This window comes from Artemia sp. Qi Xiang Cuo, chromosome 12 (genome assembly GCF_049724085.1).
Source record: "Artemia sp. Qi Xiang Cuo chromosome 12, ASM4972408v1, whole genome shotgun sequence".
NCBI classification, from domain to species: domain Eukaryota; kingdom Metazoa; phylum Arthropoda; class Branchiopoda; order Anostraca; family Artemiidae; genus Artemia; species Artemia sp. Qi Xiang Cuo.
Genome location: NC_142805.1, coordinates 61,046,076 through 61,073,744, shown reverse-complemented (window position 1 = coordinate 61,073,744; position 27,669 = coordinate 61,046,076). Strand labels below are relative to the sequence as shown.

Genomic DNA, 27,669 nt, shown 5'->3' with positions numbered 1-27,669 from the left:
ATGGCACTAAGTAATCGGGCCAAAAAATGCCTAGTGGACTGGGAACCAATTAGTGAGCGGATTCTTCGTGCCCGTTTCGCCACTTCACAGGCCAAATTGACAGTTATTGTAGTGTACGCCCCAACGAATGACGCCTGTGATCAAACCAAAGACGACTTTTATCGTGTGTTATCGAATGTTGTTGCAAAAACGCATCGTCATGATATTTTGACTGGGTGTGGGGACTTTAATGCTAAAGTTGGAGGTGATGCTTCTTATGCCCCAACTATCCTCGGTAAACATGGACTGGGGGAAGTTAATGACAATGGTTTGCGACTAATAGATTTTTGCGCTACTCATGAACTTATCGTCGGCGCAACAGGGTTTCCACATTAACAGATTTACAAGTATAGTTGGAACTCGCCTGATGGTGTAACACGAAATGAAATAGACCATATCCTAATTGCGAGGCGCAGGCGACGATGTCTAGAGGATGTTAGAACCTTCCGAGGTGCCGACTGCTATTCCGATCACCAGCTTGCTGTTGCCAAGTTCAAGCTGAAACTAAAAACTGTGACAAAGCCCCAGCGGTCAGTGAAAACCTTCAATTTGAGGAAATTGCAGGACCCGAACGTATTGCAAAAGTACACTACAGCTTTGTCAAACAAGTTTTCCCTTCTAAGGGACGAAGTGTCGCTTGATAGTCAGCGGGAAAAAATTGCAGAAACCGTGAAAGAGGTCGCACAAGAAGTTGTGGGCTACAACAGGAAGAAGAAAGAGCAGTGGATATCTGAAAGTAGTTGGGATATTATTGATCAAAGGGCACAACTCAAAATCCTCTTAGATAAGTATGACCATAGCACGACTTGTTCTAGAGAATATGTTGACAACCTGAAAGCGCAGTACAAGCGTCTCCATAAGCAAGTCAAAGCAGCAACCAGGGATGATAAGAGGATGTACCTCGAAACTATGGCCGAACAGGCTGAGGCAGCCGCTAGACGGGGAGATAGCCGTACTGTGTATGCCATAACGAAGCAGTTAGCAGGTATTTCAAAGGCGTCGTCAACCCGAGTTGAAAGCAAAGAAGGCATCTTATTAACCCTGACTGATGACATAGTCCGACGCTGGAAGGAGCATTTTAGCGAGGTACTAAATCAGATGCCTCCCACAACTACTTTAAATATCCCTGAAGAACCACTGTTTAATCTCAGAGTATGTTCCGGACCTCTCATGCTTAGTGAAGTCACGGAGGCCCTAAAGACTTTGAAAAACGGAAAGGCTGCAGGCAATGATGGCATATCACCAGAATTACTGAAGTACAGTAGAAGCGCCCTAGCCGAACCCATATTTGAACTTCTCTCTCGTGTTTGGAATGAAGAAAAAGTCCCTAGTGAATGGTCGAAGGTAGTAATTGTAAAACTCTTCAAAAAAGGACAAAGGACTAATTGTGATAATTGGAGAGGTATTGCTTTACAGTCTGTTGGCAGCAAAGTCCTGTGCCAAATAATTCTTAACAGGATTCAGAGTAAAGTGAAGAAAGTTCTGAGAGATGAGCAGCACGGATTACGACAGAATAGATCATGTTGTGACCTGATATTTAGCCCTGCTGGTCCTGCTGGATGAATCCAATAAATGGCAAGTTCAGCTACTTATAGTATTTATAGATTTTCTCAAAGCCTTCGACTCGATACATCGTGGAACCATGTGGAAGATTTTAGTGCATTATGGAATTTCGACCAAAATTGTAAATATAATTAAAGTGCTATATCATGATATCATGTGCGCAGTACAGACAGAGGGTGGCCTAACGGAATGGTTTTCTGTTCAGTCAGGTGTAAGGCAGGGCTGCATTCTATCACCATTACTGTTTGCCAGTGAAGATTTTGTTCTCCGTGGATGTAGTTTTAGCAGCGGTCTACAATTAAATCCACTGAGAGAACTCAATAATGGTGATTTTGCTGACGATGTTGCACTTATTACCCACGACCCAGAAGATATGCAACGCAACATTAATGAACTCGGTCGTATGGCAAATGCTGTCGGACTCTCCATAAATGCTAACAAGACCAAATCAATGTCGAATGCAGTCATACCTGACTTAGAGGAAGGACTTTTGGTTAACAACGAGGAAATTGAGGAAGTGAGAGAGTTCAAGTATCTCGGCAGCATTATTACGCAAGATGCCAATTCCGAAAAAGAAATACTGTGCCGAATAGCATTGGCTGGGTCTGCTTTCAGCCAACTTAGAAATTTTTAAAAAAATTATAAATAATCCCAGAAGCTACAGCTTAGAATTCGTAATTACCAAGTGGTCTCCGTCCATTCGTGCGGCTGCGAATCTTGAATTATCGCTGCGCATCTAGAACGATGACTTCAAATATTCGACAGGAAATGTCTAGGTTCTATCCTAAATATACATTGGACGGAAAGAATACGAAATGACAAAATCTATCGTATGACAAATCATACCCCCATCCTTGATCTCATTAGAAAGCAGCGAAGGATGTATTGGGGGCATATGGTGCGAATGGGGGATGGAAGGCTGCCACACGACGCATGGTGTTGGACACCCCCCGGTCTCCGCAAATCAGGGAGACCGAAAATGACCCTTGGCAGGTTGCTAAAGAAGGAGGCGAAGCTCGCGAGGTCCTCGTTGGAGGAGCTATGGTTGAAGGCTCAGGACAGGTCGTCATGGTGAACCACTGTTGCTGCCTTATGCGCCCCCAGGCGCAGGAGAACCTAAGTCTAAGTCTAAGTAATTAAATTACTGAATCAATAGCAGATGGGATAGTTTATATGTTGGGGTTGCATCTAGATTCTTGCGCTTAGATGACCCCCTAAACATTTCTATGATATTTCACCCCCTAACTAGCCACGAAGAACAAAAAGAAAGACTCATTTATTTTATTCAACGCAGGAGAAAGCCATAGGCTTGTCGCAGTACAAATGCAAGAAATGGCAGCTCAGCAGCAACACTGCAAAACATAAAACATGAAAAAAACTATACAACTAACTATATTACAGAAACTGTTTTTCATAGAACTCAGTTTCAACGAGAGCGCTCTTGAATGTTTGCACAGTTTGTGCAGTAGGTACGGTATAAGCTAAACTATTGCAAAGTTTTGTTTCTTGGTTAATAAAGTTACATTGACCTATTTTCTTGTGCACTTGTGGCTGATACAATTTATACGAGTTTTGTCGAGTGGCTGAGTTAAGACTTAGCTTGACTAAGCTAAAAGGATATAAAAATAATAAGGTTCCGAGTGCTGATAGGGTAGTAATTGAGTTTCTTAAATATGGTTGCTCTGAGGTTTGAAATAAGTTACTGAAGGTTATGAATATGATTTTTAAAAAGGGGAAGTACCTAATGATTTTGGGAAAACCTTAATTAAGCAACTTTATAAGAAAGGTGATAAAAGTGAGTCTGGTAATTATCGAGGCATTAGTCTGGTCTCAGTAGGTAGCAAATTACTTAGTAATGTGATACTTTTTAGACTGAGAGATGCCGGAGACAATGTTTTAACAGAAGAACAGTGTGGTTTTAGAAAAGGTAGAGAATGTGTCGACCTAATTTTCACTCTTAGGTTAATAATTGAGAAGTATCTGAGTTATCAAACACCTTTGGTCCTCAGTCTTATAGATTATGGGCAAGCATTCGATTTTGTTGATAGAAGAGCTTTAGTGAAGGTTTTATCCTTGTATGGTATACCAGACAAATACATTAAAGTGATTAGTGCTCTGTACGAGAATAACACTGCTGCGGAAATGAGGTGAGCAGCTGGTTTTGTATTAAGTCAGGGGTTAAACAGGATTGTGTTCTATGCCCTTTTATATGGATCATTTTGATGGACTGTGTCTTAAGGAGCAGAGGAAAGGCAATGGGAGAACACGGAATCAAATGAGAAGTAAAAAGTTTCCTGGACTTAGATTATGCTGATGATTTAAGCATCCTAGATGAAAGAGTCAGCAAAATGAATGAACTTTTAGAGGTTTTGCAAGTTCAGGGTGCTGGAACAGGTTAAAAAATTAATGTTAAGAAGACTAAGTCACTAAGGCTAGGAATAAGTGAAGATGAAAAGGTGACATTGGGTAATGAAAAGATTGAGCAGGTGGGCAGCTTCACTTACCTCGGTAGTATTATTAGTAAAGGTGGTGGGAGTAGTGAAGATTTTAAAAGTAGAATAGCCAAGGCTAAGGGTGTTTTTTCAAAGTTAAAAAAAAACTTGGAAGAATAGGAAGATAAGTTTGCAAACCAAGATTAGAATATTATAAGCTACAGTGATGACAGTGGCCAAGTATAGCTCTATGAAACCTGGGCGCTTCAAAAGGCGGAGAAAGATTTGCTAGATGTTCTCCATAGAAATTGCTTAAGGATTGTTCTGCATACCCGGCTGACTGACCGTATTTCAAGCAATAGGCTGTACGAAAATGTGGTTCAATACCGCTCTCTAGGGCTATAATGAAAGAAAGGTTGAGGTGGCTAGAGCACGTTGTGTGGCTGAAGGATGACAGATAGACGAAGATTGTTCTTTTCGACCAACTGTCTAGGGCTAAACGGAAAGTAGGTCGTCCTAGACTTAAAGGAAATGTAGGAAGATTTAATGGAAATGAGGACTTCCTGGGAAGGTGTACAGAGGGAGAAGCTTTGTATAGATTGGGATGGAGGGGGAGCTTGCGCAGCTGACTTTGCCTCAGGCGGTTTTGTGCTGCGGTTAGGTGTTAGTAGTAGTAGTAGAAGTTGAAAACTCATTGCTGCTCCCTTGCAAAAAAGTGACTTTCCTTATTATTCAAGATAAGGGACACTAATTCTAAATATCAGAGTTCTCAGCTATAATGATTCAATGGTGAAGTTTTTATTTCGAAACACCATCTTGAGGAGTTTTAGCTATTTTTTGAAAACCCATTAATTTTTTTCGCAACAAACTTTTATCATTAACATTAATCGAAACAATATTCTTCATGATAAATATTCCTGAATCAACTTCATAATGAATCAAATTCACGCAACGACCTTTTATCATAAGATTAATATTCCTGAATCAACTTCAAATGGCTGTTCTTCCTCATTTGACAGATTTTTTCTAAACGCTTTTAAAGTTTATCCTAGCTCTGGGCTAGGGTTCATTTTTTACTACTTTGCCCCTAAGTGGTTAAAAGTGATTTCAGATGTTATTTTGGCTTTTATATGAAGATCTTTAAATTTGTCCTTTAAATTAATGGACATAGGTAAGTTTTGAAAGTTCTTGATAATTGCTGTCCCTAGCTAACAGGGACTGTAGAAATTCTTTTGAGGGAGGTTATTGGCTTAGAAAAAGATGTTTTTTTGTGGAAAAATGCTTTATATCTTTTTAGAGTATTGCACAATTTGGGGACATTTTGTCTATTTTTGGCCTTGTACGAAACAAATGAGAGGTTCAATAGAGATAAGTCCTTTATTAGACAATCAAAAACAAATACAAAAGTTTTGAATATTTTGAAGACACAGTCGGTCTTCATCATCAGCAGAAATACTTAAATATTACAATTAACACAAACTATATCTATACAGACAAAAATGTAATAAAATCTGGACAACTGAATGTTACTGGTCCATAGGCCAAAAAAGTTCATCAACTGAATTTATTCAAAGTCTTGAGTTCCTTAATCTCGCTTAAATTTATGTCGAATTCTTAATAGTGTTTGCACAATCTACTTCTTCTTCTAATATTAAACAAAATGTTGCTTAAATTATAATCTTCTTTCTTCTTCAAATTCAGAGCAGGTGGGCTATTCAGTTAGTACTATTTAGCCCTTTTCTTTTTGCTTCACTATGTGGGCTACAGAGCTACTGGCTTGGTTGTCTCTATCATCTCTTATTATTCTTCTTCTTCTAATTCACAGCAGGCGGGCTATTCAGTTGGTACTTTTTAGCCCTCTTCTTTTTGCTTCACTCTGTGGGCTACAGAGCTACTGTCTTGATTGTCTCTTATTTATTCTTCTTCTTCTTCTAATTCACAGCAGGCAGGCTATTCAGTTAGTACTATTTAGCCCTTTTCTTTTTGCTTCACTGTGTGGGCTACGGAGCTACTGGCTTGGTTGTCTCTTATTTATTCTTCTTCTTCTTCTAATTCACAGCAGGCGGGCTATTCAGTTAGTACTATTTAGCCCTTTTCTTTTTGCTTCACTATGTGGGCTACAGAGCTACTGGCTTGGTCGTCTCTTATTTATTATTCTTCTTCTTCTAATTCACAGCAGGCGGGCTATTCAGTTAGTACTATTTAGCCCTTTTCTTTTTGCTTCACTCTGTGGGCTACTGAGCTACTGGCTTGGTTGTCTCTTATTTATTCTTCTTCTTCTTCTAATTCACAGCAGGCGGGCTATTCAGTTAGTACTATTTAGCCCTTTTCTTTTTGCTTCAATCTGTGGGCTACAGAGCTACTGGCTTGGTTGTCTCTTATTTATTCTTCTTCTTCTTCTAATTCACAGCAGGTGGGCTATTCAGTTAGTACTATTTAGCCCTTTTCTTTTTGCTTCACTCTGTGGGCTACAGAGCTACTGGCTTGGTTGTCTCTTATTTATTCTTCTTCTTCTTCTAATTCACAGCAGGCAGGCTATTCAGTTAGTACTATTTAGCCCTTTTCTTTTTGCTTCATTCTGTGGGCTACAGAGCTACTGGCTTGGTTGTCTCTTATTTATTATTCTTCTTCTTCTAATTCACAGCAGGCGGGCTATTCAGTTAGTACTATTTAGCCCTTTTCTTTTTGCTTCATTGTGTGGGCTACAGAGCTACTGGCTTGGTTGTCTCTTATTTATTCTTCTTCTTCTTCTAATTCACAGCAGGTGAGCTATTCAGTTAGTATTATATAGCCTTTTTCTTTTTGCTTCATTCTGTGGGCTACGGAGCTACTGGCTTGGTTGCCTCTTATTTATTCTTCTTCTTCTTCTAATTCACAGCAGGCAGGCTATTCAGTTAGTACTATTTAGCCCTTTTCTTTTTGCTTCACTCTGTGGGCTACGGAGCTACTGGCTTGGTTGTCTCTTATTTATTAGATATTCTCAGATATCTTTCAGTAGATCTTTTGACTCAAGAAGCTCAAATATAAGATGATAGATATCGATTTCTGTGCTCTGTGTGCAGGTATAGTTGGCTAGGCTCTTGGCTGATAGTGAGATTTTGTGGTGTTTGAAGCACCGGCGGATCTAGAGGAAAATCTTGGGGGGGGCCGCGCCGGACACAGGGCGCCAAAAACTGATTGTACAGGACTAATTTGATAGCTCTTTATTTATATGAAAACACTGCCAAATATGCTCATAAAGGTAAAACGTAGCAAAAGAAAATAAAAACAGTACCACACTACACAACTAAACTCAATCGGCGAGCTTTTCTGAGAGCGAACATATCGATAGCATCGTCTGTTTTCGGCAGTTCGCCTCTGTAAGTCTGCATGAGTAGTAGAGCCTCCAACCTCTCTTCAGTCATCGTGCTTCGTATTGATGAACATGTCCTGTCAACCTTTGAAAACATTCGTTCTGCTTCACAGGTTGACACAGGAAGCGTCGCGAGAATTGTCAACAATGCGAAGATGTTGGGAAATACATTTTCCTGACAACTGTTCAGCGCTGAAATAGCTGTTTTCGGTTTTTGCACGGTTTCCTTAGACCAATACTTGTTCCAAATCTCGAACTCGGTTTTAACGTCTATCTCCGTACCCACGAGCAGCTCCTTGTACTTTTCGTACCCTGGCTGAATGTCCTCCCAGCGTTTGCCATTAACCACAGCCGGGATCAAAGCTGAAAGTTTTGCAGCATTCGTAAAATGGCAGCTGAACCGCTCCGTAAAATCAAGCAGCATGGCGTCCAGGGCTGAAATAAATGCCGCCATCCTATAATGACTTTCTGGATCCATCTTGGGTACCCCTGCCCGGTATGTAGAACGTGAAGCTATGCGTGGCTGCGTTACCTTGATGGTAGCATCAATCTTTTCGGCCATTTTCAGAAGATCTTCGTAAAGCAGTCTGAATTTGGTTTCGGCATGTGATCGCATATCTTCCAGCATTGCCTTCACGCTGCTAATGAGGGACAAGGCTCTCACGAGGTCACCATCCTTCTGTTGTAGTGACTCGGCCAAAGGTTTCATGATCGACGAAAACGAATTCAGGCAAACCAGTCCTACGAGTGTATCTGATTTTTCAATGCAGGATCGTAATGCATAAGCTCTGCTACTTGCCTCTCGATCGTGCCATCCTTCCATCTCCTGCAGAGCAGAAACGATCGACGGAAGGGAGTCCCAAAACCTGCTGATTGCTTCGTGTCTCTCTACAAATCTCGTGGTACAAAGACTGACGAGTGTCTCTGTTTTAGCTTTGTCCGCGATAAGATGCTTTTTTAGAAGTCTTGTTCTCTTGGCACTTGAGCTGAAGTGAGAAATTGTGTCTCGAACAACGTCTTGGGCATTTCGCAGAATGGGAACTGAAACTATCTTTGAACATGAGAGATTTGTGGCATGGCTCACACAGTGGAAGTAATCTGCCAGTTCCCACTGGCGTTTAACTTCAGCAGCAGCACCATTTGTCAAGCTTGCCATGCTAGCAGCTTTGTCGTATCCTTGACCAACGCACTTTGACAAATCAAGATTTGACTTCCTGACCTCACTCAACAGCAGCTTCCCGAGGCTCTTGCCGTCTAGCTTCTCTTCGATGCTTCTACTGTCGTCACTTTCCTCATCTCCAGCGAGTCTTGACAGGGTTTGAAAGGCATCGACAACTGCAAAAGGATCTTCTCGAATCACGTATCCCTGCTCGGTTTTACACACATAACGACAAACAATGACCATCAGCTCCCTGGTCTGCCTGTCTGTTGACTCGTCCGCAAGAAGACACCAAACCGTTGCTTTGTTTGCTTTTCTCACTACTTCGGTTTTTATCATTTCCCCAATTGTTCCAATCAGTTCATTCTGGATCTGTTTACTCGTATATTTGGCGTTGCTCGGTGCATTTTCAAGTAAATTTTTAAGTTGCGAGTCTCCACTCTGAATCCGATACCGAAGTAGGTGGCGGAAATTCCCGTCGTTTACTGCTGTAATGACATCAGAGTCTTGGATATCAAGTTTGCCATCATCACGGTGGCCACGAAGGGGGATATTCTGTGCCCCGCAAAGCTTGACAGTTTCAACAACGCTTCTCAAGAGTGCACGGTTCTGCTGTATTTGCTTGACCCTTTCACAGTCCAGAGCATTCCTGATATCTTGATCTTGACTACCGCGCTGAAACGTTGTTAGCAGCGCGGCAGCTTTTCCTGGCAGTGTTTGTGAAACTGTGCTTCAGCATGGTTTGTCAGCGCACCATCTTTCCCGGTAAGTTTCGAATAGTCTTTTAGCGGTTTCAAGACCAACTTTCTCATTTTTTGCCCTCCGCCGCCTCCAGATAAAGCCGACCATCCTCCTCCGCTTTCGTTGGTCCTCATCAAAACACAAACACTGCACCAAAGGCCTTCGTGGTCTGGATGACGACTCACTGCGAGCCAAGGATACCGGGCAAGATGTTCGGTATTCAAGCGACGCTTGACTTCGCCACCTTTTCTCTTTTGTGTCGAGACTGGAAGATCAGATTGGTTCTTCGGCTTCCACGTTTCGTTCATAAAAAACATAATTTCGCCAGAAGACAACTGATTTCGCTCTTTCAGCGCTACTGCTATACCAAAGTCATTCGACGGCGTGAAGTCAGTTTCAGGCGAAAAAATAGCGCTTTGATTCTGCTGCGGGTGCGGGGACTGTGAAATCAGTGTTGGGCTATGTACCACCAAGGTTTGAGTACTGCTTCTTGATCCTTCAGTCAGCTGATCAGTGTGTGTCGTTTCGCCGAAGTTTGTTATGAAGGCCGTCTGTGAAGTGGACGGAGTTGTTGGTGACAGTTCGTTCTCCTGGCTGAATGCGTTTTTGTGCATTCCGACCGTCGACTCAGAGTGGGCATCAGAAGTTGCCGTCGTCTCAACATCTAACAAAAAAGTTTCTCTTTTAAAGGTTGCACAAGACATTTATTGTAAACGTATATACACTTTGTATAATGGCTTGCTTTAGTAGATTTAACTCTCAACATGGTGAAGGCAGAATTGGAACTAAATTTGAAAATAAACTGAATCAGCAACATTAACTTTAAACTCCCCCAACAATCTTGAACTTTCATACCCCAAAACTATTTCTAGGAAACCCGGACTTTAAAATAAAATACCACCCTAAACATCACTAATTTAATTTGCAACCCCAAGAACCGATCCCCAACATATGCTAACAAATATTTTTCAAGAGCTGAAACCCGAAACAATTATCACCGAAGTTTACAAGGCTAAAGAGAGAGCTTTAACTGCAAGAATTTGAAAGATAATTTCAGAGCTGACACAGTGTGTCGGTAAAAATACTGCTTTAAGCCAATATCATAGCCGTCAGGCGAGACGAGTGGGCTGGTAAAAATCAGGTCAAACGCTTCGGACAAATTGCATACGAAGAACACTGTACAAGAGGGACCGTATGCAATATATAACAACAAAAGCAGCTGGTAAGCGATTAAGCTTGACGAATGAGCCTTATCAGGAAAGCTATCCGACAATGGGCTAAATCTAGAAATTAGAAGTGTTGATACCCACTTTAAACGACACTCCTTCCTTATTGTTCTATCTTTAAAAGCTTACCTTTAATCTGATCTTTCTTGGCAAAATAATCAGAGATGTCCCTCGATCCTTTACGGCTGTCTGCCATCATTCTTTGTTTCTTCTCTGTTCTATATTCATTCCCTGATTTTTTTTTCCGATCCATTTTAAATGCGTTTCAGTCTAACTGGTCTAACACACGGAGCAAAAATACTCCGAAGGCAGTGGCAGGGTCACTCGCGCCTAGCCTCCTGCCGGTTGGATCTAACCACCCACGCAACTCCCCAAAGACATGTGTTTCTCGTAAGCATTCACAAAATGTTTTGCTCGTTTAGCACGTCCCAAAAATAAACCCAATAATCATGATTCGTGCAGTGTCGGATTTGAACTTTAGATAATGTGATAAAAAGAAAGTAAAAAATGACGGCGTATCTGATTTTTTTTTTTTAGCGTAGGCCTTAGTTGAATCATTCAAAAAAATGGGTCGTTTGCACTTTGGATGAGTGGGCGCAAGAAAATCTTGGGGGGCCCAGGGCCCCCCCCGGCCCCCCTGGATCCGCCGCTGGTTTGAAGCATTATAATTCTTAGTTAAGTTGGCACAATCTTCTTCTTCTTCTAAGTGTAAACGGAATATTGCTGAATTTATAATTATAAAAACATTTTGTATTTGTTTTTCACTGTCTAATAAAGAACTTATCTCTATTAAAACTCTTATTCGTTTAGTCAAAGAAAGGCAGTGTGGTCTGTGGAAAAAAAATTGGTCTTTCAAGGACAAGAGATTTTGAAATCGAACTAAAACTTCAAATCAAAAACTTCAGAAGTTTCTATCCTATCTTATTAAACGAACAATAATCATCTATATATTTAGATTTATCTATTTACCTTTAAATTTTTTCTTGAAAATGACGAAATATTTTTTTTTTCGTAAAATTGGCATACTGCTATTTCCCATTTTGGAAAATGATCCAGATACGTCACGACATGGGAAAACTCGTTTATGGCTCATCACGATTTTTGAAAAATATATTTTCATATGAATGACCTCTAAGATACTTGGAATAGCTATAGTAAATTTTGCTGAAGATGAGGGCCTTTTGCTAAATACTTCAAAAAGCACGTCCAATTTAATTTGAATGTCAATAGAATAGAAAACATTTTCGAAACATATATGCAAAAAGGGTTTACCAAATAAAGTAAAACGAAATTAAAGTTATTTGGCAAAATATATTAAAAACACTATCTTTTCTTTTCACCGAGATAAAATCGGTACCCTAGTTCTGACATTTTAAGTTTCAATCTCTAAATGACGTGGAAAAGATATACTGAGTCATAGATTTTTATTGACAAAAATAGCACAAAATTTAACTAGTATGTTTTAATGCTTATAAAAAGCACTAAATATAGTTCGCATTAGTAACAAAAAAGTGATCCCCTTGTTATTCAAGGTAGGGGCTGCAAGTCTCTTTTATTTTATTTTCGGCAATGGCAGTGGGTGTACTTTTCGTTTCGATCTAACACCATTTCCGAGGGGTTTCACACTATTTTTCGAAATTCCCACGAATTTATTTTCAAAATAACATTTTACTACTAAGACTAATTAAAGTTATAGTCGTCGTTCCTAAATTAGCCAAAAAAGACGATTTTTCCACATCAGACATTTTTTAAAGCGCGTTTTTACCGTTTTTATGTGTTTAATTTTAAGCCGTGGTTCATTCTTTACTAGGTTGCAGCTATCACTGCAACCATGATCTCTACACTGTGTCAAAGCGGAATATATACTGGAGATATATACCTAAATAGGGAATATATACCGGATACGCAAGAAAACTGAACTACAACATTAAACCTTATTTTTTGTTGTTATAAATTAAAATTAGGGCAGTGATATTAAGATCCGACTAAGCAATGCATACAATCTCAAATTCTAAAAGGATTTTTTCTGGCAACAGCCATGTTCCCCTGTGTGGCACTTAAATGGAACATCTGCCTAAGCAAATGTCTGTTACGAATATAACGTATGTACGTTACGTGTGTACTTATGTTACGAATGTGTACGGTATCATCAGGTAGCTGAAGCTTAAAAGAAAGTGTATTTTCTGGAGATATAATTTAAACGATAAGTTGGTTGCTAATAGTAAGATGGAAATAAAATTTAAACAATCAGTTGGTTGCTAGTTGTAAGATGGAGATATAATTTAAACAATCAGTTGGTTGCTATTAGTAAGATGGAGATATAATTTAAACAATCAGTCGGTTGCTAATAGTAAGATGGAGATAAAATTTAAACAATCAGTTGGTTGCTAGTAGTAAGATGGAGATATAATTTAAACAACCACTTGGTTGCTAATAGTTAGATGGAGATATAATTTAAACAATCATTTGGCTGCTAATAGTAAGATGGAGTACGTATTTTTGGTATTTATTTTTTTGCATGCCCTGAAGGCAAGCAAGTATTGCATAAAGTTTAAAGCATTTACCTATAGGCAAAGAGATGCCCGAAGGCAAGCGACCATTTCAAGTAGTTCGTGGTAACGAACTATAAGTTCGTATAGTAATAGTAACCGAAGTAACCGCGACTCAATAGTAACCGAAACTAAAAATCAGAATTTTAATATCAATAGTCATATCAAAAGAACAAGTTTATTATGCTGATTCCAAAGATGCAAGATTCATTAAGTCTAGTGTTACCCATAAAAAGTTACAAGCTTGAGAAAATTTACGTGATTTTTGAAAAAGGGGCGAAACACACCATAAAAGTCAAAGAATCTTAATGGAAATCACATCATCAGATTCAGCGTATCAGAGAACCCTAATGTAGAGGTTTCAATCTCCTATCTGCAAAAATGTGAAATTTCGTGTTTTTGCTAGAAGAAAGATCCCGGATGAGTGTTTTTTTGTTCTTTTTTTTCCCAGGAGTAATCGTATCGATCCAATGGTCCGAGAACATCAGGAGAGGGCTCATTTGAACGGAAATTCAGAGTTCTAGTGCTCTTTTTAAGTGACCCAAAAATCTTAGGGAAACTAGCCCCCTCCCACGCCTTTTCCCCTCAAAATTATCGGATCAAAATTTTGTGACAGATATGTTCAACATTGCTGAAAGGTCCAATAACCATGCCTTTTAAGATAATATGACTTTCCACAGCCCCTGGATAAAGGTCTTTAAGTTATTAAATTTGCCCATTGTATACGTATAGTGTTTGTTATTGGGAAGTGTCCATATATTTTGTGGGTTTGGGGGGGGGGGGGGTCAATTTTCTGCCCGGGGGTTTTCCATGTGGAAAAATTTCCGCGGAGAGGGAAGTTTCCGGGGCTAAACTTTTCAGGGGAAATTTTATTTTGAGGAAATTTGCCAGAATTCCTACACGAAATAATTTTTATTTGTCTTACATTATTTTTGCCGACTCAGTTTTACGTGTGAAAATGCTAACGGTAATAGTCCGGGGTAAGATTGCCCTTGGATTGAATTGTCTAGAGGATCCATCCGTTGAGTGGATTTTTCCCTGAGGATGGACCCAAATTTCCCAGCATTATTTAAATAACGATCAGAAACTAAACAAAAAAACAAGTTTTCTAACTCAAAGTAAGGAGCAACATTAAAACTTATTTTTTAAAAGTACGGAAAAACTTTAGCGTGAGTAGACTAGCTCATAGCGATTTGCGTAGGCCCCCGTACAAACAGGTTCTTCTAGTAGTCCTATTCTACAGGAGCATTACACTCTTTGCCAGGGGAATGACGCAATTTCAAAGACTAGAACCTTATACTTTGCGTACGCTCCCGTACAAACAGGTTCTTCTAGTAGTCCTATTCTACAGGAGCATTGCACTCTTTGCCAGGGGAATGACGCAATCCGTGGTCATTCATCTGTAATTTGATTAGTAGGTTTTTTTTTTTAAAATTGGCTATTCGTTTCATGGGTTTCATTAATAGAACGAGTAATGTTATTGAAAAGGGTAATTACTTCTTTAGTTTACGAGATTTGCGAATTTTTTGCGAAAAGGTATTAGCGTAGGGGTATTGCGATGCTTAAGAATGTCTCACGGGTAATTAAAGAATGGGGTGCTTACATCAGATACTTAATAGATTTGACGCTTACAAGTGACATTGCTAGAGTCAAATATATTTGATGTTGGTGATATTATGACCCTCCAAGTCCCCTGGGGAAAGGACTGCACAGTGTATCGGTATCAGATGTATTATTTTTGGGCGTATTGGTATCGCAGGTGTCTATACAGATTTTTAGTAGCTCGTATAAAAGATATTACTCATATCTACGTTCTTCCTATAAATTCAACCATCAGCAACTTCAAAAGGGGGTTTCGGTTATACACGGGTTCAGTTGCACGGGGGGGTACCCCTTTTTTTTCGAAAATCGGGCTCCCTGTATTCAAAATCCATTTTTCTTCTGAGGCTTGGAGCATTTGTGTCAACAATACAAAGAATAAGCTCAGATACTTAATAGATTTGACGTTTACAAGAGACATTGCTAGAAAGTATTCAATAGCTTAATTGAAAAGTAACGATAGAATGACATTGTGACTTAACCTAGCTTTACCTCGCCGATGTGATCTGTATAATACATAATTCACGTTTGAAAAATATTCTCAATTTAAAAAGAAATGGATGAAAAGTGTTTTGAGGGGGATGGGTTGCATCGAGGGGGGACTGGTACGAGTGTTCGGTTAAAGGGGATACCGGGGCACAGGAGGGTTCGTTTATACACGGGTTCAGTTACAAGGGAATTCAGTTGCACGGGGGGTACCCCTTTTTTTCGAAAATCGGGACTCCCTGTTTTCAAAATCCCTTTTTCTTCTGAGGCTTGGAGCATTTGTGTCAACAATACAAAGAATAAGCTCAGATACTTAATAGATTTGACGTTTACAAGAGACATTGCTAGAGAGTATTCAATAGCTTAATTGAAAAGTAACGATAGAATGACATTGTGACTTGACCTAGATTTACCTCGCCGATGTGATCTGTATAATACATAAGTAATCTTTGAAAAATATTGTCAATTTAAAAAGAAACGGCTGAAAAGTGTTTTGAACGGTATGGGTTGAATAGAGGAGTGACTTGCACGAGGGTTCAGTTAAAGGAGATACAGTTGCACGAGGGGTTTCGATTATACACGGGTTCAGTTACAAGGGGATTCAGTTGCACGGGGGTATCCCTTTTTTTTCGAAAATCGGGCTCCCTGTTTTCAAAATCCCTTTTTCTTCTGAGGCTTGGAGCATTTGGTGGCTAGATATTAAACGTAATGAAATTTAGTACGGAGGTTCAGTTGTACAGGGTTTCAGTTATACAGGGGTTCAGTTACATGGGGGTTCCTTGTGTTAAAAAAGTAGTTTTTGTATCTTTTAAAATAATTTTACGGGGATTGAGAGACTCAGATGCCTAATTCCATGTGATTTTTCTTTACTTGATGGTCATTAAAAACGAAATTTTTATGTTAAATAAGTAGTTTTTGTATCTTTTAAAAGAGCTGTACGGGTATTGAGAGACTCAGTTGCCTAATTAAGTGTGATTTTTCTTTACTTGTTGGTCATTAAAATCTAAATTTTTTTGTTATATAAGTAGTTTTTGTATCTTTTAAAAGAACTTTACGGGGATTGAGAGACTCAGTTGCCTAATTCCGTGTGATTTTTCTTTACTTGATGGTAATTAAAAACGAAATTTTTATGTTAAATAAGTATTTTTTGTATCTGTTAAAAGATGTTTACATGGATTGAGAGAGTCAGTTTTATAATTCCGTGTGATTTTTATTTACTTGGTGGTCATTAAAAACGAAATTTTTGTCTTAAATAAGTAGTTTTTGTATATTTTAAAAGAGCTTTACGGGGATTGAGAGACTCAGTCGCCTAATTCAGTGTGATTTTTAGTTACTAGATGGTCATTAAAAACTAAATATGTGGGTTAAATAAGGAGTGTTTGTATCTATTTAATGAACATGTCGGTGATTGAGATAATCAGTTGAATTATTCCATTTGATTTTTTCTTACTTGGTGGTCATTAAAATCGAAATTTTTGTCTTAAATAAGTAGTTTTTGTATCTTTTAAAAGAGCTTTATGGGGGTTGAGAGACTCAGTTGCCTAATTCCGCGTGATTTTTCTTTACTTGATGGTCATTAAAAACGAAATTTTTGTGTTAAATAAGTATTTTTTGTATCTTTTAAAAAGGCTTTACGGGGATTGAGAGACTCAGTTGCCTAATTCCGTGTGATTTTTCCTTACTTGATGGTCATTAAAAATGAAATTTTTGTGTTAAATAAGTAGTTTTTGTATCTTTTAAAAGAGCTTTACGGGGATTGAGAGACTCATCTGCCTAATTCCGTGTGATTTTTCTTTACTTGGTGGTCATTAAAAACGAAATTTTTGTGTTAAATAAGTAGTTTTTGTATCTTTTAAAAGAGCTTTACGGGGATGGAGAGACTCAGTTGCCTAATTCCGTGTTATTTTTCTTTACTTGGTAGTCATTAAAAACGAAATTTTTGTGTTATATAAATAGTTTTTGTATCTTTTAAAAGAGCTTTACGGGGATTGAGAGACTCAGTTGCCTAATTCCGTGTGATTTTTCTTTACTTGTTGGTCATTAAAAACGAAATTTTTGTGTTAATTAATTAGTTTTCTATCTTTTAAAAGAGCTTTACGGGGATTGAGAGACTCAGTTGCCTAATTCCGTGTGATTTTTCTTTACTTGGTGGTCGTTAAAATCGAAATTTTTGTGTTAAATAAGTAGTTTTTGTATCTTTTAATAGATCTTTATGGAGATTGAGAGACTCAGTTGCCTAATTCCGTGTGATTTTTCTTTACTTGGTGTTCATTAAAAACGAAATTTTTGTGTTAAATTAGTATTTTTTCTATCTTTTAAAAGAGCTTTACGGGGATTGAGAGACTCAGTTGCCTAATTCCGTGTGATTTTTCTTTAGTTGGCGGTCGTTAAAAACGAAATTTTGTGTTAAATAAGTAGTTTTTGTATATTTTAAAAGAGCTTTACGGGGATTGAGAGACTCAGTTGCCGGATTCCGTGTGGTTTTTCTTCTTTTCAGTAAAGACATTCGATATCCTAAAAGTGTTTAATTCAAACTTTTTAAAACTTCGAAATTTTTCAACTTTATTTATTTTTTTCTTTTTGTACATAACTTAAAATGTCAAAATATGCTTACAGTTCTAACAAGTGCGCTCTGTGATTGGTCAGAGACACGATGTGACTTTCCCACTGATATTCTATAATCAGTTATTGACACTACCTAATCTATTGCATGTATTAAATCAGTATTTTTTACGCAGTGGAATGATAAACACATAAGTCATATCTATAAAAAAAAAAGTGAAGATGGAGCATTTTAATAAAGTGTGTTTACATAACAAGGTTATTGTAGCATTGAATGCTGACAAAGAGAAGTATTTAAACTTTGAAACAAGTACAGGTGGTAGCACTATTGGAAATGTATGCATGTATTGTCATGACAGTAAGGAATTAAATTTCTTTGGAATACAGAAAAAATTCAACTCTTATGTTGGTGGTTATGCGAGATTGAGATCTCCAGAGATGATTGCACTCAAAGAGAATGCCAAAATAAAAATAATCATTGATGATATAGTACAACTCATTGCTACTGTTGCAGGTAACACATTACCTACTGATACATCCAATCGTCACCTTTCAGGTATTAGAATTCAACGGAAGATCAATAAAAGAAAGGCATACTCTTCTAATAATATCGTAAACCATATCTTGTCTTCGTGCCGAATATGTTACGTGTGTAAAAATAATTTGATAATAGACAGTGAAATTGCCAGAAAAATAAAAAGGGCATTGTCAGAAAATATCACGATGAATATAAAGATGAATCGATGAAAAACAAAGCACCAGCAAACGTTACTGCCAATGATCAAACAGTCATTGAACCAAATAATACCAAAGACGAAAAGTATATTGAGCCTGTTGATGAGACACCAGTAAAAATTGTCTATGACTCAAAATGGAATAATGATTAATCTACTGATTACGAACTAAGAGAAGACAATAGCTATAATATCGAGAGAGAACATGGTGAACTATTTTATGGAGCAGATTCAAAATTAAATTTCTATATCGCGTAGCTAAGTGAAAATTGTTTGTGATAAAGAGAAAAAAAAAGCTACTTACTTGCGATTTTTTCATAATTTCTTGAATGAAGTATCTGTACTGCATATTCAAGAGTTGAAACTAATAAAGAGTTTGTTACTTACATAAAAATATTTTTATAATTTCTTGAATTAAATTTCCGTATTGTGTATCCATGAGTTGACTTCAAGAAAGAAATGGTTACTTACTGAGAATTTTTTCATAATTTCATGAATTTAATTTCTACGTCGTATATCTAACTCGTGAAAACAATAAAGTTTGTTACTTACTAAGAATTTTGTCATAATTTCTTGAACGAAATGTCTTTTTTGTTTTTTTTTGTTTATACAACAGGTGAATTCAAGAATGAATTTGCTACTTAGACTGATAATTTTTCATAATTTCTTGAATTTAATTTCTACTTCGTATATCTAACTCGTGAAAACAATAAAGTTTGTTACTTACTTAGAATTTTGTCATAATTTCTTGAACGAAATGTTTTTTTTTGTTTATCCAACAGGTAAATTAAAGAAAGAATTTGCTACATAGACTGATAATTTTTTAATAATGTATTTAATTTTAATTATCCGACTTATATATAAATTGGGAAAACAATAAAGATCTTGTTACTTACTTATAATTTTTTCATAATTTCTTGAACGAAATTTCTTTTTTGTTTGTAACCGAGGTAGATTAAATAAATACTATACTACTTAGTTAAAATTTTTTTTCATAATTTCTTGAATGAAATTTCCGTATTGCGTATCCAAGAGTTGACTTCAAGAAAGAAATTGTTACTTACTGAGAATTTTTTCAATAATTTCTTGAATTAAATTTCTACATCATTTAGCTAAGTTAAAATTGTTTGTGATAAAGAGAAAAAAAAAGTTAATTACTTGCGATTTTTTCATAATTTCTTGAATGAAGTATCTGTACTGTATATCCAGGATGTGAAATTAATAAAGATTTTTTTGCTTAATTAAAAATATTTTAATAATTTCTTGAATGAAAGGTCCGGGGGTAGTATCCCCGTTAAGTTTCTGGATACTTAAAATTTTTGATAAGTAAAAAACTGAATTATCTTCATTGTGTATCATTTAGTTAACATTATTTTTCGACATAAACACAAGTCACTAATAAGGTCAATTCTTATATTTAAGTCTTTTTGCCAAACGATGTGAAATAAATAACTAATGTATTAATTAATTATGATGTAATTATGATTTCTTTAATGAAATATATATAGTGTTTCCAGGAAGTGAATTCAAGAAAGCTATTGATACTTACTTACGATTTATTCATAATTTAATGAAATGTATAAAACTATTATAAAGAATAAAGAAGGGTTAAGCTTAAAGATATTTATTGCTTAAACGTATTAACATATTTTTTAAAGAATTTGCTACTTACTTACTTACAATTTTTGATAATTTCTTAAATGAAATTTCTGCATTGTGTATCCATGAGGTAACTTCAAGAAAGAGTTTGTTGCTTACTTAGAGTTTCGTCATAATTTCTTGAATGAAATGTCTTTTTTTATTTATCCAGGAGGCGAATTCAAGAAAGAATTTGTTCACATGTGTCTGACAATAGATGTATACAAATTCCTTTTCTTACATCTCCGACATTTTATTAGACATTCTAAACGTTTGATATGCTAGCTTACTCTAAAAATAATGAACACATAACAATGTAATGCATAATATATTTTTAGTGAAATAATGCTATGTAGAATATTAATACAAAAATATATTATGATACATTATTAATATCAATGATTAACTTTGGACATTTGGAATCTGCTCCGTAAAATAGTTCACCATGTTCTCTCTTGATATTATAGGTATTGTCTTCTCTTAGTTCGTAATCAGTAGAATAATCATTATTCCATTTTGAGTCATAGACAATTTTTACTGGTGTCTCATCAACAGGCTGAATATGCTTTTCGTCTTTGGTCTTATTTGTTTAAATGACTGTTTGATCATTGGCAGTAACGTTTACTGGTGCTTTGTTTTTCATCGATTCATCTTTATATTCCATCGTGATATTTTCTGACAATGCCCTTTTTATTTTTCTGGCAATTTCACTGTCTATTATCACATTATTTTTACACAGGTAACAGTTTCGGCAAGTAGACAAGATATGGTTTACGATATTAGTAGAAGAGTATGCCTTTCTTTTATTGATCTTCCGTTGAATGGTAATAACCGAAAGGTGACGATTGGATGTATCAGTAGGTAATGTGTTACCTGCAACAGTAGCAAGGAGTTGTCCTCTATCATCAATGATTATTTTTATGTTGGCATTCTCTTTGAGTGCAATCATCTCTGGAGATCTCAATCTCGCATAACCACCAACATAAGAGTTGAATTTTTTCGGTATTCCAAAGAAATTTAATTCCTTACTGTCATGATAATGCATGCATACATTTCCAAGAGTGCTACCACTTGTACTTGTTTCAAAGTTTAAATACTTCTCTTTGTCAGCATTCAATGCTACAATAACCTTGTTATGTAAACACACTTTATTAAAATGCTCCATCTTCACTTTTTTTTTATAGATATGACTTATGTGTTTATCGTTCCATTGCGTAAAAATTACTGATTTAATACATGCAATAGATTAGGTAGTGTCAATAACCGATCATAGAATATCAGTGGGAAAGTCACATCGTGTCTCTGACCAATCACAGAGCGCAATTGTTAGAACTGTAAGCATATTTTGACATTTTAAGTTATGTACAAAAAGAAAAAAAATAAATAAAGTTGAAAAATTTCGAAGTTTTAAAAAAGTTTGAATGAAACACTTTTAGGATATTTAATGTATTTACTGAAAATAAGAAAAACCACACGTACTCTGTCAACTGAGTCTCTCAAACCCCGTAAAGCTCTTTTAAAAGATACAAAAACTACTTATTTAACACAAAAATTTCGTTTTTAACTACCCCCCCGTACCGCACAATCACACGGACATATTAAACTCAGTCTCTCAACCCCCGTAAAGCTCTTTTAATAGATAGAAAAACTACTTATTTAACACAAAATTTTCGTTTTTAATGACCAACAAGTATAGAAAAATCACACGGAATGAGGCAACTGAGTCTCTCAATCCCCGTAAAGCTCTTTTAAAATATAAAAAAACTACTTATTTAAAACAAAAATTTCGTTTTTAACGACCACCATGTATAGAAAAATCACACGGAATTAGGCAACTGAGTCTCTCAACCCCCGGAAAGCTCTTTTAAAAGATAGAAAAACTACTTATTTAACACAAAAATTTCGTTTTTAATGACATACAAGTAAAGAAAAATCACACGGAATTAGGCAATTGAGTCTCTCAATCACCGTAAAGCTATTTTAAAAGATGCAAAAACTACTTATTTAACACAAAAATTTCGTTTTTAATGACGACCAAGTAAAGAAAAATCACACGGAATTAGTCACTTAAGTCTCACAATACCCGTAAATATATTTATTATTATACAAAAAACTTATTATTTAACACAAAAATTTCGTTTTATTTGACCATAACGTAAAGAAAAATATCAAGTACTAATGCAGTTGTGGCTCAAAACCCCCTGCATACTCATTAGAAATTTCCAAAATAAACATAGTTATAAAACAAATTTCATTATAAATTACCCTAAAGTCAGTAAAAAACACACGTACTTAGGCAACTGAGTCTCTCAATCCCAGTAAAGCTCTTTTAAAAGATACAAAAACTACTTATTTAACACAAAAATTTCGTTATTAATGACCATCAAGTAAAGAAAAATCACGCGGAATTAGGAGACTGAGGCTCTAACTCCCCATAATGTACATTTAAAAGATACAAAACGATTTATATAAGATACAAATTTCGTTTTTAATGAATACCACGTAAAAAAAAATCACACTGAATTATTCAGCTGAGTATCTCTCTCACTGTCCTGTTATTTTAAAAGTAACAAAATAACATAAATTAAACCACAAATAAATAATTTAATGACCACCAAGTAAAGAAAAATCACACGGAATTAGGCGACTGAGTCTCTCAATCCCCGTAAAGCTCTTTTAAAAGATACAAAAACTACTTATTTAAGACAAAAATTTCGTTTTTAATGACCATCAAGTAAAGAAAAATCACACGGAATTATACAACTGACTCTCTCAATCCCCGTAAAGCTCTTATAAAAGTTACAATAACTTATTATAAAACAGATTAATGTCTATTTTAACTACCACAAAGTAAGGAAAAATCCGAATGAATTGTGCACATGACTATCTCTCTCATTGTACATCTATTTTAAAAGATACAAAAACTAATAATTACAAAAAAATGAAAAGATTTTAATTTCCATCATTAAATGTACATTCCCACGGTCATTGGCTACTGTGTCAAAATATACAAGAATCTTACAAATAAATGATACGCACAAAAATTTATTTACCTAAAAGTTTTTATATTAATGACCATCAAGTATAGAAAAATCACACGAAATTAAGCAACTGACTCTCTCAATCATAATCCATTTCTTGTCAAAGATAAAAAAACTACTTTTTTAACACAAAGAACCCCCATGTAACTGAACCCCTGTATAACTGAAACCCTGTACAACTGAACCTCCGTGCTAAATTTCATTACGTTTAATATCTAGCCACCAAATGCTCCATGCCTCAGAAGAAAAAGGGATTTTGAAAACAGGGAGCCCGATTTTCGAAAAAAAGGGATACCCCCGTGCAACTGAATCTCCTTGTAACTGAACCCGTGTATAACCGAAACCCCCCGTGCAACTGTATCCCCTTTAACTGAACCCTCGTTCAAGTCACCCCTCTATGCAACCCATCCCGCTCAAAACATTTTTCAGCCGTTTCTTTTTAAAGTGACAATATTTTTCAATCGTTACTTATGTATTATACAGATCACATCGGCGAGGTAAAGCTAGCTTAAGTCACAATGTCATTCTATCGTTACTTTTCAATTAAGCTATTGAATACTTTCTAGCAATGTCTCTTGTAAACGTCAAATCTATTAAGTATCTGAGCTTATTCTTTGTATTGTTGACACAAATGCTCCAAGCCTCAGAAGAAAAAGGGATTTTGAAAACAGGGAGTCCCGATTTTCGAAAAAAGGGGTACCCCCCCGTGCAACTGAACCCGTGTATAACCGAAACCTTCTTTTGAAGTTGCTGATGGTTGAATTTATAGGAAGAACGTAGATATGAGTAATATCTTTTATACGAGCTACTAAAAATCTGTATATATACCTGCGATACCAATACGCCCAAAAATAATACATCTGATACCGATACACTGTGCAGCCCTTTCCCCAGGGGACTTGGAGGGTCATAATATCACCAACACCAAATATATTTGACTCTAGCAATGTCACTTGTAAGTGTCAAATCTATTAAGTATCTGATGTAAGCACCCCATTCTTTAATTACCCGTGAGACATTCTTAAGCATCGCAATACCCTTACGCTAATACCTTTTCGCAAAAAATTCGCAAATCTCGTAAACTAAAGAAGTAATTACCCTTTTCAAGAACATTACTCCTTCTATTAATGAAGCCCATGAAACGAATAGCCAAGTTTAAAAAAAAAACCTACTAATGAACTTACAGATGAATGACCACGGATTGCGTCAGTCCCCTGGCAAAGAGTGTAATGCTCCTGTAGAATAGGACTACTAGAAGAACCTGTTTGTACGGGAGCGCAAGCAAAGTATAAGGCTCTAGTCTTTGAAATTGCGTCATTCCCCTGGCAAAGAGTGTAATGCTCCTGTAGAATAGGACTACTAGAAGAACCTGTTTGTACGGGGGCCTACGCAAATCGCTACGAGCTAGTCTACTAGCGTGAAGAGCGAGGTGTTCAGGAGGGGGCAAATCTCATTACAGTGTTGACTTCCTGCGATTTTTTCTTGGTTGGGATGGTGGGTTAAGGACAGGGATGCACCCAGGGAGTTGCCGTCCCCAGCCCCTTAGAAATAAGAGATCAAACCTCTGGACATTTTTCATTCAAATTATCAAGTAAAACTTGTTTTTTATCATTAGGATAGGATTCTGAAAAAAATTCCTCTGTGCGCGTCTGGTTAAACTGACTTAGAGTTTTGTGTTTGCGTGAAAGGGATAAAATTGTTTGATCCTTGCCCCACGAAAAATCCTATATTACGATGTTTATTCATTGTTTTGTCTGTCTTTTGATGTGTTCTTTGACGGGTTTTACGTATAAAACAGAGACAAAGGCCGATTTCAGCCAATCTGAGCTAGCCTTTGGCTTGCACTAACATCTATTCACATCCTGAAACTTAAAGTTATAAGAGGTCCATTAAAGACAGAGGAAAAAACCTGCATTACGGAGGAAAACTACTTCATGGAAGGGAGCAAGGAGTGAACACAAATTGAGTGGGGCAGAAGAAGAGCATTCCCTTCTTCTGTTGGACTGATTCAGCCGCATGAAGTAAAATTTTGTAGCTATTCTTTTTCAAAATGATTCTCAGTTTACAGCTTAAGGGCAAAGCAAATTCATGGGAGTTAAAACTTGAAGAGTCGGGGGGGGGGGCAGAGGAGGAGCATGTGTAGGTGTGTTTGACTGAGGTAGTTTGATGCGGGATTAGTGAACACAGTTTTAAATTGTCTAACCAACTGTTTTCAAAATAATTCTCAGTATACAGTTTTTATTTTTGTTCTTGCTAATTTCGCCATAATTAGGCTCAAAAGCTAATCTGGAAATAGTAAAAAAATTGACTGAGACAGCAGGATGGAACCACATACCCTCACTTGGATAAGCCACAGAATTATCTTGAGGGCAGTGGCGTAATTTCGTCAAAATTCTGGGAGGGGACAAAGTTAAAGCTAATTATGTTAAATCACTGAAAATAGCAGTGAAAACTAAAAAATGAGCCATATAGTACCATAAAGGTAAAGATTTCCTAAAGAAAACCAACCTGTTTCTGTTGATTCTTTAATTATGCAAGCTTATGTTAGTTCTGACAAGATTTTTGAAGAAACTAAATTTCAGCTGGGGGGGGGGGGCAAACTGGGTTCAGGGGGATACTAAGGTCTGGGACGGACAGTTGCCCCCTGTACCATAGCAAAGTACGCCCCTCAATGAGGGCTAGTCCCGGAGGTCCGGATGAAAATTTTGTCAAGTCAAAGTTAAGTAGTTGCCACGACACTGCTACTCGACCTCTTTTTTTTTAAGAAAAAACGTCTACGACATAAGACCTTCGAAGATAAAGGTCTTATACCGATATTCAATAAAAGAAAGAGTAGTCGGTATCATTTCTAGTTAATGGAAACAAATAGTTCATTTTTGTACTGCTGCAATATTAAATACAGTTACTAAAACAGTAAGAACTAAAGTTACATATGTAGAGAGTCGAATGGCCGAAAAAGATAAACGCGTCCACGCAAAGTCCAGAGCCAGAACGGATAATTACAGATAAAGATAATCAAGTATGTAGCGTAAAGTGGCAGGGGTCTTAGGTCCAAGAGCCCCTGCTATTTTTAAGATAACTGGATCTATTCCTCAGTTTTTTCTGAACTCCCCTTCCCAGACCCCCTTGCTTGGCCAAAAGCACATCAAACATGCGAACATAGGCACAAGAATGCATACTTCAACCTAGTGGCGAATAGAATTGCCACCTTGAATTGCCATATCAAGGTGGACAAATATGTTGCCGCCCCTCTGAGGTGTTTTAAATGCCAAAAGTTTGACCACTTGCAACGAGATTGCCCTAACAATGCGAAGTGTTCCAGGTGCTCCGGCGATCACGAAAACCCTAAAGACAATCCATGTGTCCGTGACACTAAATGTGCTAATTGCTCTGGAAAGCATCCATGTTATAGCTGGCAATGCCCGGTTTATAAAAGACAATTAGAGGCTAGTTCAAACAAACGTAAGCAATGAATGCAACTATCTCGCTTTATAGCAGAAATATATACGGGCACGCTCCACACAAGCTGTCTCTTTTAAGTGATCTAGTAACCAAGCATAGCATAATATGCATTCAGGAACATTTGGTAACAGCCGATCATTCAGCAATCCTTGACCGATTTCCAGGAAAGGACTATTTTTTGCAGCTTGCTATCCGCAACAGCTCAGTTGGAAGGCCGAGTGGTGGAATCTTGATCATTGCAGACTCCAATTTGCAATGCACGGTAATTGATTCATGCGATTATTTTTCTGCGATCAGAGTTCCTGGTCCAAATGGCTTTATAGTCATATCAGTGTACCTCCCTACAAATTATCGTCATGTCCTCTCAGAAAGGCGTTACACGAAGGCTTGTGTGAGACTCGAGAGGCTGGCCGAACAATACAGGTCAGAAAAGATTATTATCTGTGGGGACTTCAACTGTCAGCTTCTAGATGATGATCGTTTTTTCACCATATTAAGGGGGTGTCTGTCAGACGCTATGTCCCCGGTTCCAATATCCCAGTCCTTCACGTTTGTCCACAGCGCATCCCTGGCTACATCAGATATCGATAACTTTTTCGTAAATTTCCTACTTCCGACCGGGATTAAAGCCATTGTTGACTAGGAACACAATTGTAGCGATCACCTTGGGATTAGCTTAATGGTACCATTCTCCACCTACAAGCGATGCCTCGGCCGATCATGGTTTATCAAGAGTGAATGGCAAAGGATAGATCAGTCCTTGTACAAAGATACTCTTGACTCAACTCTTGCTAAAATCATAGTACCGTTCCACCTGCTTACTCATGGCCAAAATGAAGACAGACGAGCCCTGAACATCTTTTGCTCCGAAATTGTTCATTCGATGAAGCTTGCGGAATCTGCCGCTGTTCCAGTGCCAAAAGTGTACCCCAACACTCGTAAAAAGGGATGGGATAACCCAAATGTCAAGTTTGCCAAGAATAGATCCAAGTTCTGGTACGAATTGTGGAAGGACTGCGACAAACCCCGCTCTGGAGTAGTTTTTCAGTGCTTTCGACATGCCAAAAGAGAATTCAAACGTACTGT

General features: G+C 37.1%; 1 protein-coding gene across 1 annotated transcript; it reads left to right on the top strand.

Moving 5' to 3' along the window:
• Positions 1 to 27,226, top strand: LOC148946367 (uncharacterized). The gene is made up of 3 exons (XM_089097678.1): positions 1 to 348; positions 379 to 1,383; positions 26,699 to 27,226. Exons 1-3 carry the CDS (start codon positions 1 to 3, stop codon positions 27,224 to 27,226), a joined length of 1,881 nt encoding a protein of 626 aa, XP_088953804.1.
• Positions 27,227 to 27,669: the final 443 nt, after the last annotated feature.